Source organism: Aquila chrysaetos, chromosome 3, assembly GCF_900496995.4.
Source record: "Aquila chrysaetos chrysaetos chromosome 3, bAquChr1.4, whole genome shotgun sequence".
NCBI classification, from domain to species: Eukaryota; Metazoa; Chordata; class Aves; order Accipitriformes; family Accipitridae; genus Aquila; species Aquila chrysaetos.
This window is the reverse complement of record NC_044006.1, coordinates 31,803,920-31,819,547: the sequence shown is the minus strand read 5'-3', so window position 1 is coordinate 31,819,547 and position 15,628 is coordinate 31,803,920. Positions and strand designations below refer to the sequence as shown.

Below are 15,628 nucleotides of genomic sequence, written 5' to 3'. Positions count from 1 at the left end.
AGAACTTGCTGCTCTTGAAAAGAATACAAGTTCAGTTCTAATGAGTATAGGTTAAAACAAAAAAATGCAGGAACAAAGTTCACACACTGGTCTGGTAATGGGCTCCCAGCAGAGTCTACCAAACCCATGCTGAATGTATCACAGGGTGCCAGTCAAGTAGGACTGAGATAGTGTTGTTAACATTAATTTGACAATGAGATGCAAGATGGACCACCTGTTGCACAGCAGCTGGCATAGCAAAGTAGGAAAATAAACCTATAAAGCATTATAAGTAAAATTTCTATTAAAAACCAAACAAAACCTTCCAAACTATTTATTGCTCCTCAAAGTGCATGTGAAGTTAGACTCCAGTGTCTGTATACATGTCTGTATGAAGTTGGCTTCCCTCTCAGAAGTGCTGAAGCCACATGAGTCCCAGGGAGATGAAGGGGAAACAAATGCTAGTTTTTACTGTGTCCAACTGTCATAGAACATACTGCAAAAGCCTGGCAGTATTAAGTCTGAAAAGGTCTTAGAAAGCAACAGCTACTTACCTTGTGATCAATTTTTTGTTGTATCTTCTTTCATATGCTGCACTGATAGCTAGCGATGCCACAAAAGAACAATCTGACACTATTGTCTGTAAAGAAAACCAGTGAGGACATTTACTAATAACTTGGATAGTGAAAGACAAACAGGGTGTGTGGAGGGAAGGAAAATCGTCAGTTAGTGAATCCCTTCAAAAGGGAAAGATTTCAACCAAGAGAAGCAAAGTTACTACTAAAAAGGCAGGAAATGTATGCTTGCTCAACATGAGGCCCCTACAGGGCAAACCAGAGTTAGAATTATTAATGACAATCAGAGGCAAGTGCAGATACCTCAGCATACACTCACACTTACTCCCTCCTCCCCAAAACACACTGTGTAATAAAAACCATATCCAATGACATAATCTGTTGCTGACTGCAGAATAGCTTGGGCTATCTGCAACTTAACACTAAGCGAGTCATTTCCACTATTCTCAATGGGCCAGTCTGCTTCCTGTCCAAAAAAAAAAAAAAAAAAAAAAAAAAAAAATCTAAAAATCTTGCTTGGTATTTTTTCCATGCCGTAAATTAAGTGATCAATTTTCTGCAGAGTACACCTTGCCTTTTTTCATACTAACCTTACCACTACTTCTGGAAAACAGGATTTTCAGCTGGAATTCAAATTCTGATTTTCACTTCCACTGCTAACACACCTGTTTATTCTCATGGCTAGAAAATGCAGGGACTCTGAAGTGATACTATTTATTTATTTAATCCAATGAGAACCAAGCAAAGCACTCGCACATTTTGGGATTCCTTTTTGAACAAGAAAGTCCCCTACAATAAACTGCTAGCAGCACACATTTCTCTTTAAGAACAATTTACCTGCTTTATGCTGAAACTTGATACAGTATAAATCATTGTAGGGTTATTTGTTATGTCATCTGGTCGCACCCACTTGGCAAACATTGCTTTCTGTTTGGGGGATAATGGTAACTTCCCACATTTATCACTAGATTTAAAAGAGAAAAAGTGCAAATAAATCAACAATAGAAATAAATCAATAGCAGTTTAGAAAAGCTTTTCATGGTATGTCCAGTCTTATATATGTCTGATAGATGGTGCAAAATATGGGCAGAACAATTACACAGCTTTGTATACAGAGATGTAAAACAATTTCAAAGAACACTACTGCTAAGTTTCTGATTTTTAGGGAAAAAAGGCAAAAATATTAAAAACATGAAATAAAACCCAAAAGCTTCCTTCATACAGGACTGAACAGGAGAAGGGAATGCCAAAGAGCTATCTACATCAACAGAAACTCAAATTCTTCACTTTATTTCAATATGATGAACTAATAATAAAAAGTTTCTTTAGTTCTGAAAATATTGAGGCTTGTCTGATTGACAAGCCTTTAGCGGAAAATTGAAAAAAACCAACAACCAACCAAGCCCAAGTGTCTTTGTCTATTATGGCTATGTGATCTTAACATTACTATTGCTCATGTATGAAGGTCTAGCAGTTACATATGACTCTTCCTTGGAATAGTCCTTTACAGAGGAAACAGCTATCACTTTAATTTTACAGGTAGCTGAGGCAGAGAAAGCTAAGTTCATTAGCATGCAGTAGAATCAGGGAAATGGACCCACGTTGCCAGCCCAGCCCAATACTCCAAAAAGTCAAATATAATGTTGTCCTTATAGTCCTGAAGACACAACTGCAAAAACACTCGAGAGCAGGATCAGCTTACACTGAAGTTTTAAGATCAGACTGGAAGAAGAAAGTGGTAGTATTTAAATATCTCTGCCTGAATTATGCTTAAAAGCCTACTTAAACAATTTTAAACTCTGAAAAAGAAAACATAGAAATACCAGATATGGGAAAGCTTTGGAAATAAAAAAAAAGTTCAGTAATCAAATCACACTTACGAAAATGGCATAGGGAAGGCAAAACGTTCCCTCAGATCAACACTCATGAAAGGTACATATTCAATGCCATTAATTTTTGAAGTCTTTCTGCAAGTCATAAGAAAAAAAAATATATAGTTACAAACCTCTCTCTCATCTTTCAAAGACTAAGTTCCAGAAAGTAACAACAAAATTAGTTTTCAAAAACTAACAAGACACAGTGCTTCTGAAAACAAGACAACTACCTCTTGAAAATGAAACAAACACTGTATATGTTTGGGTTTGAAACGTGCAGTACTTCATGGCTCAGTCACTAATCCTGCAAGTAGATACCTGCAGACAAGTCACCATGCCAGGACAGAAATTATTATCAGCCACAAACCTCTTCATAGTTCTAGAAGTCACATTTAAAACTACATCTGTCTATTAGAATTTCTCAAGTCACTTAGACTCTCATTAAAGAGAGTCTTAGGATAAGTTGACAGCAATTAACAATTAGCAACACTTAGATTTCATCTAATTGGGGTAGTATTTTGGAACACTTCGTCAAAAAACAATAACAAAAATACTGCATATGTTTATTAGTACATTTTTGACTAAAGTGCACAGAACACTTTCTAAAAAAATAATCATATTTCAATGTGAATGTAATTTAAGTTTCAAACAAGGAGTTAACTGAAAAAGGTATGCAAAATATTTTTAAAGCAAATAATTATTAAATATGTGAAACAACTTGTAGTTCTCTTGCAAGACTGAAAGAACAACAAACCCCGAAACACCACCCCCCCCCCCCCCACCCCACCCCCCGAAAAGGCCCCCCACCATCCACAAAACCAGAAACATTCACTGCGTGGACACTACAAGAGGAAAAAACCCGAAATTTTAATAAGGCAATTCTTAATGCTCTGCAACTTTTCCAACACACGTACATTTCTGTCTTCATGACCATATCCTCAGTCCATTTAAGTACCCTAAAGTCAAAAAGCAGACTAAATGATTTTTTATGATCAAATCCTGTACAGTGTTCAGCATCACCTCTGTAACAATCTTTTTTTATTGCATGCGGAGGAGGAGGAAGGTTGAAACACCTATCAGACAATGTTGTTTAGTTTTTTTAAGGCATATTTGATAGTTTTCAAAATTCACGATTTAGGCTAAAGGTTTTATGGATTATTTGTAGCTTATTCCACCTATAATAAAAATCAAAGCAAAATGAACTGCATGTAACAGAGTCACAGTCCTACATAATATTATTCTTCCTCAATTTCCAGTGACGTAGTAGTTGTATAATCTATAAAAACATCTTTGTAGCTTGGCTTCTCAGAGCCACATCTTTCATGAACTCAGTCAGGTAGGTTATGTATAACATACAAAAATGAGGCTATGAAAAATAATCCTGTCAGTCAGTTACAAGAAATTGTCTTCTAAATACAAACTAGAAAGTACGCTCTGTGAATAAAAGGCACTAATTACGTTACCACAGAGAATAAAAGAATTTATTACTGTGTAGGTAATACCAGCAATGGGGTTTGTAAGAGGTGGTTTTCCAACCCTCTATTTATACACCTCATGCTTTGGCTGTTTCAATCTACTCTGTAAGATGCACAAAGGATGTGAGCACAAATAATAACATTTTGGAAAAACTTACCTAAGCACTTCAATCTCCTCTGCAGTGTATCTTTGACCTTGAGATTCACTAGCTTGTACTGCTCTGATTGTCTGTGGTTTATCATTTAAAGAAAAATCAGGTCCCAGTGGAAAGAATGTTCTGACTGGCAGATTTGGTTTAGCTGCAGTTGACTTCTCCTTCTGAGATGACTTTGACACAGATTCCTTCAGTGCCTCTGCTCTAAAGCAAATAAAAATGCATTTTGTTTACAACAATGATAAAAATATAGTTATGGTTCAATTACTGATTTGCTTGGTTCATGTTCCCACATATGTTAAATGGAATGAGCAAATGCCCAAATTGACCAACACCATTTTTCTTAAGAAAAACAATTTCTGATGCCAATACTTATTTATTTTCCTCTTCTAGAATCAATTAAAATATAGCATTTCCAACTCGTATATAAGGTACTTTTGGCAGAAATTGTTAGATTTTTGTTGCCTTTAAATTATGCTAATCAGAGAATTTGTGTAAGTGTTCATTATCTGGAACCTCAGAACAAGACCACTGAAACACAGAGAGAGAAAACTGATTTGCATTCTCTCATACCTTCAAGATTTAATTTACCTAGCAACTACAATAGCAGTAAAAATCCACTAGCATTCTCACAACCCAGCATTTCGACTGCTCGAAGACTGTGTATTCAGGAGCCATATTTTGTCGTTGTTGCATTAAGCTGCTGGACAGTCACATATATGCAAAATGTGGGGGGTTTTTTGAGCACAGAGAAGTGCTGAAAACCAGCTTATACTGAAACTTAGCCCAAGATGGTCCATTATTTGCCATCATACAGCTAATTTAAGAAGACTTACATGGAACTTACACTCGTGTATCTTGTTTCAGATATAGACTCCATTCCATTAGATCTACCCATACCATTAGATTGCTACCATCAAGATAAGTATTTCCCATTTACCAACCTGTCTTCCATACGAAGGGATGCTGACACCCTTAGTGCTGGCCTGAATTCAGCATTTTTATAGAAGCTGAAAATTGTAGTATAGTACTCTGATTTATATCTCTGAAGACTGAAGTAGTGCATTGGTACTAACGAATACACAGTCCTTTCCTAATTCTGCATGTCCCAAAATTCCCAGACGGTTGACAAAACAACTGCTGTATTCAGCAGTATAGCAGTTGACAGCCATCTCCAAGGAGAACTCTACAGCAGTTAGGTCTACCCACAATCCATACTCTTTGCAGTACAGAACAGACATGCTAGATTGAGAATCCAACTCAGAGTGCACTTACCCCTGACAGCAAGTTTGTTTACTAACATTGGCCATACTCACCTATCCAGTGCTTGTCGAGCCAGCTGTTTCAGTTTTGACTGGAGGCCTGCTTCTGAAGTTTCAGTAGCCTTATGTACAAAATAAAAGAAAAAGCTACACATCCAAAAAACCTGCAGGTTTTATAAGCTCAGTTTGTCAATTCCACACTTATGGATTACAGCAAACAGTAACTAGCTATTTTTTCCAATTCCCTTTTGAAATGAGCAAATATTTTTTTTTTTTAAAAATCTCAGCATAAGAAGCATCTAAGTAAGCAAATATGATTTTGCTGTTCTAGTGAATGTTCATAGAATGGAAGCGATATTTAAAATTCTTCAGCATGGGAAACCCTGTATACACAAAAAATTTGCCAGAAGAATTAACCATATTAAAACACTATGGGCAGAAAGAAGACAAAAACAAATGTTATGTATACTACTGAGCTTATATGTGTTCCAGTTCTTTTCCCCAAATGAGTCAAAAATAATCATGATGACTTAGGGAAAATTTTTTTTTTTAATGTTTACTTTCATAAAACACAAACAAGTAAGATTGCTTGCAAGTTGAAATTCTTGTTCTTGCACATCTAAGGTATAAAATAATCTATGACAGGGCACCAAAACAGATATCAAGAGTGCTAACTTCTGTTGCCAGTTGGGAGGTCAAGCTGTGACAGTTCACACTTTTGTTTTCCTTACAGATGAAGCATGGCTACTGCACCTAAACAATCTGCAAGAGGCACAACATGAGGTGTGGCTTCTCCTGTGACACCAGCAAGCAAGTTTCAGGTTCTAGCTTTGTACCTGGACCAATTCTCCCAGGTCAGCTAGGTCAACTGAGGAAACAAAAGGCAAGCTACTTTCACCCCAAGAAACAAACTAGAAACACCCTCCATAAGCAATTATTTTCATTTCCAAGTAAATTACACTCCAGAGTTCCTGGTTGGAAAAGACTTTGAAAGATGTATGAAGGTAAGCAGTGGAGATGGAATACCAGCACACTCATCTAGGAGTCAAGCCATAGAAGAGGAGGAATGGCTACTCTCCAAGTACTTCAAGGGTAAGGAAGAAACAAATCTCTCCACCTGAATATACTGAGGAGAAAGACAGAAGTAAAGCTTCAAGATAGCAGAGTTCCTTCAATCTTCTTTCATCCTGGGAAAGAGGTACTTTTTGATCACCCTGAGGGACAAAGCCTACAGTCATCTCAACAAAAGAATATGCTAGTCAAGATTAAAAGAAACTTGAGCAGTATCCGTACCTAACGAAATACCTGGTAAAAGCAGTTGTTAATATAAGATAATTTCAGACTAACTTCAACATATGCAAGTAATATTTGCATGCACTGACACAACAGAAGGAGGAACACAGCACAGGAAAAACAGTATGGTGCTGCAGTAAGTTTTATCTAATAGGCTGAAAATGTTCTGCTCCAACAGCCAAAGTGGAAAAACTAGAACAGTTCTACTAACTCTTGATCTGGTTACACTGTATGACCAGGGTTCTTTAGCCTACATAAAACCACGTTACAGAATTCAGAGAAAAGAAGATTTTACTCTACCATGTAGCAAAAGTAACATTCCCCTCCCAACAGCCCACGTATATTTACATTATAAAAAGGGAAAAGAAGGGAAAAAGAAAAACAGACTTGGTGGAGTTACATTATGATGGTGAGCTCTTCCTGTAATTAGTTAAGACAACTGGACTTAAGGGAAAAAAGCAGTACCTGTTAATTATATTCTCCATCATTTACATAATGGCAAATTAATCCTTACCATTAATTTCAGTGTGAATTGAATTAACTCGTAACAGTTTTAATGTTGAGCACTGAGTAATCAAGTAGTATTTTTACTAGTTTTGGCATCAGTAGACCATTATGTTTTCAGAAAGTGTTACACGCAAAAATTTCCCTTAAATTACTTCCTTTAATCTAGTCAGAAAGTAATATGACTGACATATTAGCAAGTCATCTTCAGTTTTAACTGTTTTTAATTCCTGTTTTAGTGTTGCATTTGCTCCAGGGCAAAAATTAACATGAAAAAAGTTCCAGAATATTTCTATTTTTATAGTATAATCCAGTTCAAGAAAAATATATAAATCACAAGTCCCCATAAATTTACAGTGTTGAATAGCAACATAACATAAAGACTGGAAGAAACACTAAAAAAAAAAAAAAAAAAAAAAGGAAAAAAAGATTTTTAAAATAGTTTTTGGAAATACAGGTACTCCATTTTTAAGCCAGTCTTTAAGGATCAGTCACTTGCGTAAGTGGAAGAATTTCTTACCATCACATAATTCCACCAAGTTAACCTGTAGCTTAACATACTGTTTTCAAACAGAGTTCCACCGCTTCTGTGTACAACTCTACAGCTTCTTCTGCATTGCCTTTATCATCTTCATCAAAAGCCTGTGTAACTAGGAAGTGAGCACGCTCCAAGTCCAACTGTTGTTTTGACTTCAGAGGGTCGGTGTTCTGCGACTGAACTAAATGAAAAAGAAAGTATTTAGCTTTCTACAGCAGTGGACATGTAAAAACATCCTTAACATGGTACTGAAACACTAGCAGTTCTAATCAGATGCGTAGTATCTATTTCTTGGCTGGAATCCAAATCCTTCCAAACTTGGCTAAAAACATCTTTGCAAGGACAAGAAAACACCATCACCCCTGAAAGTAGACATACAGTCTCAGGATACCTTCAGGTGTCAAATAATGTAAATAAAATCTCTTTCATACTGCACTAAGGACAAGGATGTTTAACTATGTAAAATATTGCATCATTTGTGAAAATACATCACCTACAGTAATATGCAAGTTCCTTAGGTCTCTATCTCATTTAACACCTCAATGACCTGAAGGAGAAAATGGAATGCACTTTCATCAAGGCTGCAGACCCCACCAAACTGATTCACTGAAGGACACAGCTGCTGTTCAAAGAGAGACAGACAAGCTACAGTAACAGCTTAACAGTAACCTCAGGAAATACAACCAGGACAAACGCTATGCCCTGTGGCTGGGACAGACTAACACCCTGCGGGGTACAGCTCTGCGGAGAAGGGCCTGGGGTCCTGGGGGACAGCTGGGTAAGCCCAAGCCAGCAGGCCCCTGGCAGCAATGAAGGCTAAGAGCGCCCTGGGCTGCGTCAGCAGGAGCACAGCCACAAGATGGAGGAAAGCAATTACCACCCTCTACTTGGCACTCATTAGACTGTATCTGGAATATCACATCCAACCTCAGGTCCCTAATGATGGTTGGGGCTGGAGGACTTGGCCTTTTGAGAAGCAGCTGCGGGAGCATGGCTTGTCCAGCCAGGAGGAGAGATGGCTTTGTGGGGACCTAACAGCGACCTGCCAGTAACTGCAAGGTTATCAAGAAAATGGATTCAGGCTCTTCACTGAGGTGCAAAGAAAGGGAATAAGAGCCAGTGGCTGTGAATTGAAACATGTGAGAATCCAACTAGATATAAAAGAAAAAAAATAAATCACCCTGGAACACAGGGCCCAGAGGCATCAGGGAATTTCTGTCCTTAGAAAGGACATTTTCAGGACCTGAATGGACCTGAGCAACCTGGTCCAAAAATCAATGTCTACCCTGCTTTGAGCACGAGATTGGTCTATAGACCTCCCAAGGTCCCTTTCTGGCCAAGTGATTCTATGATTCTAACTGAGAAGTGCAAAAATTTGAGGTTTTGGTCTAAGTACAAACACTGAAACTGGATCAAACAAGGAAACCCCTACGAGAGCAAAAAGCTCTTTTACCCTCTCAAAGGTAGTAATTCTACACAAATACCAGAACCCACTTATTTCAAATCCATCATGAAGCTGAGGCTTACATGCAAGTTTTGATTTGTTCCTCATTAATTTTTGTTGCTATATTTAATTACTTTCTCAGGTTTGCTCTACAGATATGGTTCCTAAGAATATGTAAAAGGAAAGAATACCCACACCCAAGTCCTTAGGAAGTAGGTCTTCGTATCATTACTGACGTATCAGAATTCAAAGCACTGATGTGCTCATTATATTTGTGGTCCTTCACAAAGGACAAGAAAATTAGAATAATGAAAAACAGAGCAAACATCATTGATACGTATTTCACAACACAAAAAGGCTTTCCACCCAATTAATTTAAGCAGAGGTTTAATTAGAAAGCTCCTTACCCACCTGCTGAATGGAGAGCTTGAACTCTCTCCAAGTACTCATTTATTTTTTCTTGAATATTTTCCAGGTTGGACCCTGCCATCCCAGCATAAATCAAGGCTTGTGCAGCTTCCTGCAGGGAAAAGAATTTGAGGCAAAGTTAACGTTTGCTGCCTAGAAAACCACTTTCCATAAACAGAGGGCCTACAGAACCCATAAGTTGCATGAAAGCAAGCCTCTACATCTGCAAAAAGATTCAGTGGCTGCAGGGAAATTCTGGTGGAAAGAACAAGTTTTAAGTGATAAATGAGATCACGTTCCATTTCTCAAACATGGCACAACCTATAAGACTATTAAAAAAACCTTCTGAGGTTCTATAAGGCCAGATCTTAGGCCTGTCTACATAGTAATGCAGGGAATTAGGAGACTTTAAGTAAAATTTTTCAAGCATGCACTGAAATCAGTTAAGTAAAGCTCACAAGCCACAAACCGCCTTTTATTTTTAAAGCTGCGGATTTAAGGTTAAAAAAAACCAATGAACTACTCACAAGTTATTTGCATTTAATCTTATAATAATGAAAGTAAACCAATATAAAAGCTTTTCAGAATCAAATGCATAGAATTTTGGTTTAGAAAGTCTTTTCTTTTAATATTACTCATATAAAGCTATCAAATCTGGAAAGTTTACAAATTTAAAGTTTCCTAGCTCCTCAAACTTTTGGTTTTTAAATGTTTGTATGTACACAAAACACTAGATATTGATGAAAGTCTACTTCCAGGAGGGAGCATAGACCTCCAGCTCAGATGCACAGTACGTTATCCGCATTAAGGCTTTTTCCATACTGCACAAATCTATTAAGAAAAAACACCTTCAGTTGCATGAGCTATCTATCCATTCACTAAATTTATGAAAAACATGTAAGGTTTGGCAGGGTTGTAATAAACAGTCAAAGCTGAGAGTCTCAGAAGCATATGGAGAATTGAAATTTGTCACTCACAAAAACGAGGATAAAAACCTAATTTTGTCTTCATTATTGGCATAGAAAAAAGCCACACTTTCGTGGCAGTGCTTGTCTTCCCAGTAGCAGTAGAAAAGAGGAGGCGGTCATGTAGCAGGTTGAGTATGTAGGAAGCAGAACAGTAACTAGAGAGCTGCTCTACAAAAATGGTGCTCAGAGAGGCTGTTCTGCATAGGGCAAGCAGAGAGCCATGGCCAGAGGGTCTCTTGTGTGCTTCATGGCCATGATTTTTGTCAAGCTTAGCAGTTTGCTCCCATACACATCTGCCTAGTGTGCCCAAGCTTAAAACTGATCCTGATGCAGCCTGTACTTGTTACCAGGACAAATTTTCACTGGCAAGCATCAGAGAACCAAGTACCACATACTCCCTGTAAACATCCATCACCATATTACATCCCATAAAACGTCCACAGCAAGAGAAAGGTAAATAGAATTACTGTTCCATTTATATGTAGCAATTAACTACTGTTAAGGGCTAGCATACAACTATTTTTTGTGGGGGAAAAAACGTGCACTACAGATATCTGCTCAAAGGATGTATATATTTGTCTGTGACATACCACAAGTACAGACTGACCAAACAGGTGCTGTATCATAATACTAAGTTGTCTACACACGATGCAAAGAACAAATGTGGATTTTCAACCCAGTGCTGCAAAACCAATGCATAATTGATGTTGCTTCTATGATTTCAAGCACAACTGTTTTGCTTGGTCTTAAGACGTAGACAGTCTTTTATAAATTAAGCCTCTAAAGGACTGAAGCAGTTAACCAACTGCCTGCAGAGCCAGCACGCCAACTGTTCCCAGTGACAAGATGGATGTACAATTCAGAGTTAGTATTTATGATCTCTTCAATGCCACTACTGTTCTTTGGCATAAGTAGTGTGCCACAGTCACACTAAGCTAACTACTGATCATCAGTTTGCAAGTTGCTAACTGCTGGTCTACAGCTAAACTTAGCAACTGTCTTCAGCTGTTTTGCTGAAGTCATCAGGTGCCCAAATATGGTTCTGACATTTCCGTAGAGCACCATTAGCAAGTTACCCTAAGCTGGTTCACGTGCAGCCCTCCTCTAGGGTTCTATGAAAGTTACATGATAGCAGGAAGACAACCAGCACTTGCTAGCCATAGGAAGTTGATCCAGACAGGTCCGTTTGCTGTCTATTGCCAATACACTGTAGCATTTCCCATGCTTCATCCTTAAGGTCAACTTCTTGCAGAATCCAATTCAGCACCCAAGCTTTCCCACATGCTTAGTAATTGCATCAGTGAGCTCTGAACCACTTAGAGCAGTTGACAAGAAAGTTGGTGACAGGCCAGAGCTTATTTGCACTGTCCAAAAAAATTCATAAGTACCCCCAAAATACTAGATGATAGTTTGTAACTACTCTTGTTTAATCTAACATTGACAGTGATTCTTCAAGTAACATCTAGAAAGCCAAACCTATCGAGGCTAAATCATACATAAAGAATTCTGCTTTAACAATATCTGCTGAGTTTGCTCTCACTCCTCCTGATCACAATAGGTTTGAACACCAACACCTTCACATATAATCTGACACAAGAATCAATACCTGATCTTGGACTGCCAAGTCACCTGTCTGAATACCAAAAATCTCAGCTGCAGTTGTGATTTAAAACTTTCCTGTTAGATAACAGTGTCCATAATTGTGCTGCTCTGTGGCCTAGCTTTTGCATACCAGAAAACATTGTCCAGATTACAGTCTTTGTCATGTGTAGCTTGAAGTGCACCGAGACTGCCAGGGATGCATTTTTGCTCTTAGCAAGAATATCACCCATATACAGCAAGTGAAAAAGATTTTTCCATACACTGCACAAAAGCATGCAAGAGTGATTATTTGCACAAAAAGACAGTATTCTTCTGAAGAGCATTCAATAATTTCTTCTAGATATACTGAGAAATGCATTGTAACAAAGCAGTACTGCACATAGCTATCAGACCATGCACACACACTGTTGCTGATAAGCACAGAGCTTATCAGCATTATTATGGGTAACTATAACTTTTGCATATATATACTTTACACATATAAACTTAGCTCACCCTACATTAACAACCAGGTTTAAAAAAAAATACTCCTCTTCCTATCCTTTCACACTTACATGCATAGGGCACCATGATAATAACACTATGCTTTTTATACATTTCAAAGACACCTAGTACTCACAAAGCAAAAGGCCAACTACAGAGCTCTTAGCAAGTTAATGGAAGAAAATAACTTTGGCAGGATAACAGAATATGTGGAATGGTTACTACAACAAGGACAAACATGGGCTTCAAAGAAATCCCTTCTTGCAGGTGAGAAGTAAAGCCAGTGGGATATGGAACTTTAATGTAACTTTGCAAAACATAAATCTAAGAAAGTGAGACCACTTACACAGGTGAAAAACACATACTGGTTGCACAGAAGCCACTAAATACCAGTAGTAAGTCTATAGATATTGAGGAAGACACTGAATCAACCTCATCACACCCTTGGTTACACCAACCTGAAGCTGTATTGAAATAATAAAACCAGATCCCTAGTAGAAAGAATATTCACATGTGGTTAAACACACGTTACTCGTAGGTTGTGATCTGAAGCTAGCTCACTGCTGAGCATCTTGTATTTCACCATGTACTTCTCTACTTATTTGATGCCTGATTATACAACAGAGTTGTTTTCAACTGCGTACTCAAGAGCTGCAGTATGCCCACTTGCAGTTCTCCAAAATGTGCTGCGCTTATATCTCCAACATAAAACTGAACAGTCTTTCAGGCCTGGTGGGGGTAGAGGAGAGGCCGGGAATGAAAGCGGAGAACCATCGGGGCAGAGACATTTTTAGCTAGGTTACGACGAAGCTTCCCGAGAAGCACCGAGGGGGGTTGTGCCTCCAGCAGCTGGAAGAAGTGCCCGCAGCCGCTTTCCAAGTACTGTAGCTGCAGTGCCACCCCTAAGGCCGTCAGTAAACAGCAGCGCACGGCCAGTACTTGTTCCCACCTGAAAACAAAACGCAGGGAAAACGCGTTTCGCAACCTGCCCTGAAGGACGCTGCTCCTCCGGAGAGAGGCAAACTTTCCGACGCGCACGCTCGGCCTTCCGCTTTCTTCTCGGCTGGAACCGCCACGTCTTCTCCGAGGGCAAGCAGCGCTCCGGTCTCCAGGGCGTACCCGCCAAGGGAGGGGAGCGGCTGAGGCAGCGCTAGCCCTGCGCACCTCTTCCCGCCGGCACGGCACGGCACGGCACGGCACGACCGGGCCGGGCCGGGCCGCAGGGGCCCACTCCTCCCTCCCTCGCCCGGCCCTCTGGGGGCTGAGGGGAGGAGCGCAAACCTCCCAGTAGCTCAAGGGCCTCAGGGAGGCCCGCGGCGAAGGGGAAGGGGACACCGGCGCCCTGAGGGAACCGGCTGCCGCCAGCCCCCGCCGTACCTTGTAGTAGAAGACCGCTTCCTGGTAGCGCCCGCTCTGGTCCCGCTGCACTGCCAGCTGCGCGAACTTCACCGCATCCAGCTCCAGCGTGGTTGCGTCCATGGCCAGTTCCCTGCCGGTGCCGCCGCCGCCACCAGCAGCAACGCCCCTCCGAGCCCACCCCGCCGCCGGCTCCGCGCCCGCCCGCCCGCTTCCCCCGCCTGCCTCACCCCGCCAGGGCCGCCGCCGCCCCACCCCCATCCCAACAGCCTTCTCCCCTGGCCACGCCCACCTGCCCTGACAGCGGCCGCCCTGGCGCCCGGGGCCGCGGGGGCGGAGTGCGCATGCGTCCAGGCAGCGCCTTTTTTTTTTTTTTTTTTTTTTTTTTTTTGTAGTAAAAAAGGTGTGGGAAGATGGCTCACGTCGGGCGGGTGTGAGGGTTGTATTGCGCATGCTCGGGCACGTGTGAGGGGGCGGGGTTCTCGGGTTTGGCGGGCGCGTGCGTGGCGGGGACGGGACAGTGAGGAGCGCTGGCGTGCGGCTGCACGTGGCGGCTGAGGGAAGGGCTCGCGACCCTGCGCGAGCCCCCGGCCCGCCTCTCCCGCGTTTGCAAGCCGCTGGAGAGGCCTAAACGTATTACTGCTGTATTTTAAAATAGAGTGGGGTGGGGTTTTTTTCTTTCTTTCCTCACTTTTTCATGGAGGTGCTTGAAATACTTTGTGTAATGAACGGGTTAACTTTGTTCATGAAATCGGGGAGGGGGAAGAGACATATTGAGATTTAGTAGATGCCTTGTGTAAATAACAAGACTTGCTTAAATGGTGCGTAAAGGTCACGGGAAGAGGGCAACGGCTATAACTTACTAGATAAGGAGGGAAAAGACAACAGCTACAAATTTACCAGATAAGGGGATTAATTCTGCCAAGACTGTACTTCTCCACATCAAAAGACATTCTACATCAAAGGACACTCATCCTTTGAGAAGATCGACCGAATCTGCCTAGTAACAAACCTGCACGAGTGAAGAAAGAAGGAGCAGGACAAGGCGGAGACTTACAAGAAAGAGGTGCATGAACTGTATATAAGCAATGTAACTATAACATAAAGCTGCGAGCTTTTGGCGGAGCACTGTCTCCCCGGCTGCCGAGCGCTGTTTTGCTCTCTTATCGCTTGCTAATAAATTCAATTTTTATTTAATACAGATTGGCTCCTCCACTTTGTCACGAGCGTCTATAACACTTCGTAGCTTCTGAAAATACAGCTTATTGCAAGGCACTGTTTTCACGAGATGCAAAAATACTGCCTGGCAACTTATTCTGAAGCTTTCCTTTATGAGTGTGTGAATTTTCAACCTGTTTTCTGATGATAGATTTAGTAAGAGGTGCAGCTAAATGCAGGAATACTAGGTACTGAAATACTAAAATATTACTTTTCCTCCCTGATTTTCTTAGGTACAGAGGTAGCGTTCCCATTCTGTATTATTCTCTTCCTTATCCCTTTTGTGCTTTACAGACTGCATTGATATTAAATGCAGTAATATTCTGTGTAAAGATGACTTGGTTTTTGTGATTTGCTATGTAGGGGGCAGCTCTTGTAATCTTCATAGCTTTGCTTTTGGTTGTGCTCCTAATAAAGTTGTTTGGTTTTTTTCTTTCACAGTATGTTTTATGCTACTTACCTGTGCACAGGAAAGATCCAGTTTACACTAAAGG

At 40.4% G+C, this 15,628-nt stretch overlaps 1 protein-coding gene across 7 annotated transcripts in view; it reads right to left on the bottom strand.

Moving 5' to 3' along the window:
* Positions 1–14,154, bottom strand: part of CAPN7 (calpain 7) — a 35,966-nt gene extending 21,812 nt beyond the window's left edge. For 2 of the 7 annotated variants that reach the window (XM_030010433.1, XM_041122569.1), the window contains exons 1-8: positions 13,938–14,154; positions 9,511–9,619; positions 7,679–7,836; positions 5,375–5,442; positions 4,062–4,262; positions 2,435–2,521; positions 1,392–1,518; positions 534–619 (exon numbers count right to left, since the gene is read on the bottom strand). In XM_030010433.1, coding sequence (XP_029866293.1) covers positions 534–619; positions 1,392–1,518; positions 2,435–2,521; positions 4,062–4,262; positions 5,375–5,442; positions 7,679–7,836; positions 9,511–9,619; positions 13,938–14,039 — 938 coding nt within the window. In that variant the 5' untranslated portion in view covers positions 14,040–14,154. Of the gene's footprint in view, positions 1–533; positions 620–1,391; positions 1,519–2,434; positions 2,522–4,061; positions 4,263–5,374; positions 5,443–7,637; positions 7,837–9,510; positions 9,620–13,018; positions 13,766–13,937 lie in introns of those variants that run through there. The other 5 variants (XM_030010434.2, XM_030010436.2, XM_041122568.1 and 2 more) reach the window with 5 other exon arrangements.
* Between the last annotated feature and the right edge of the window lie 1,474 nt (positions 14,155–15,628).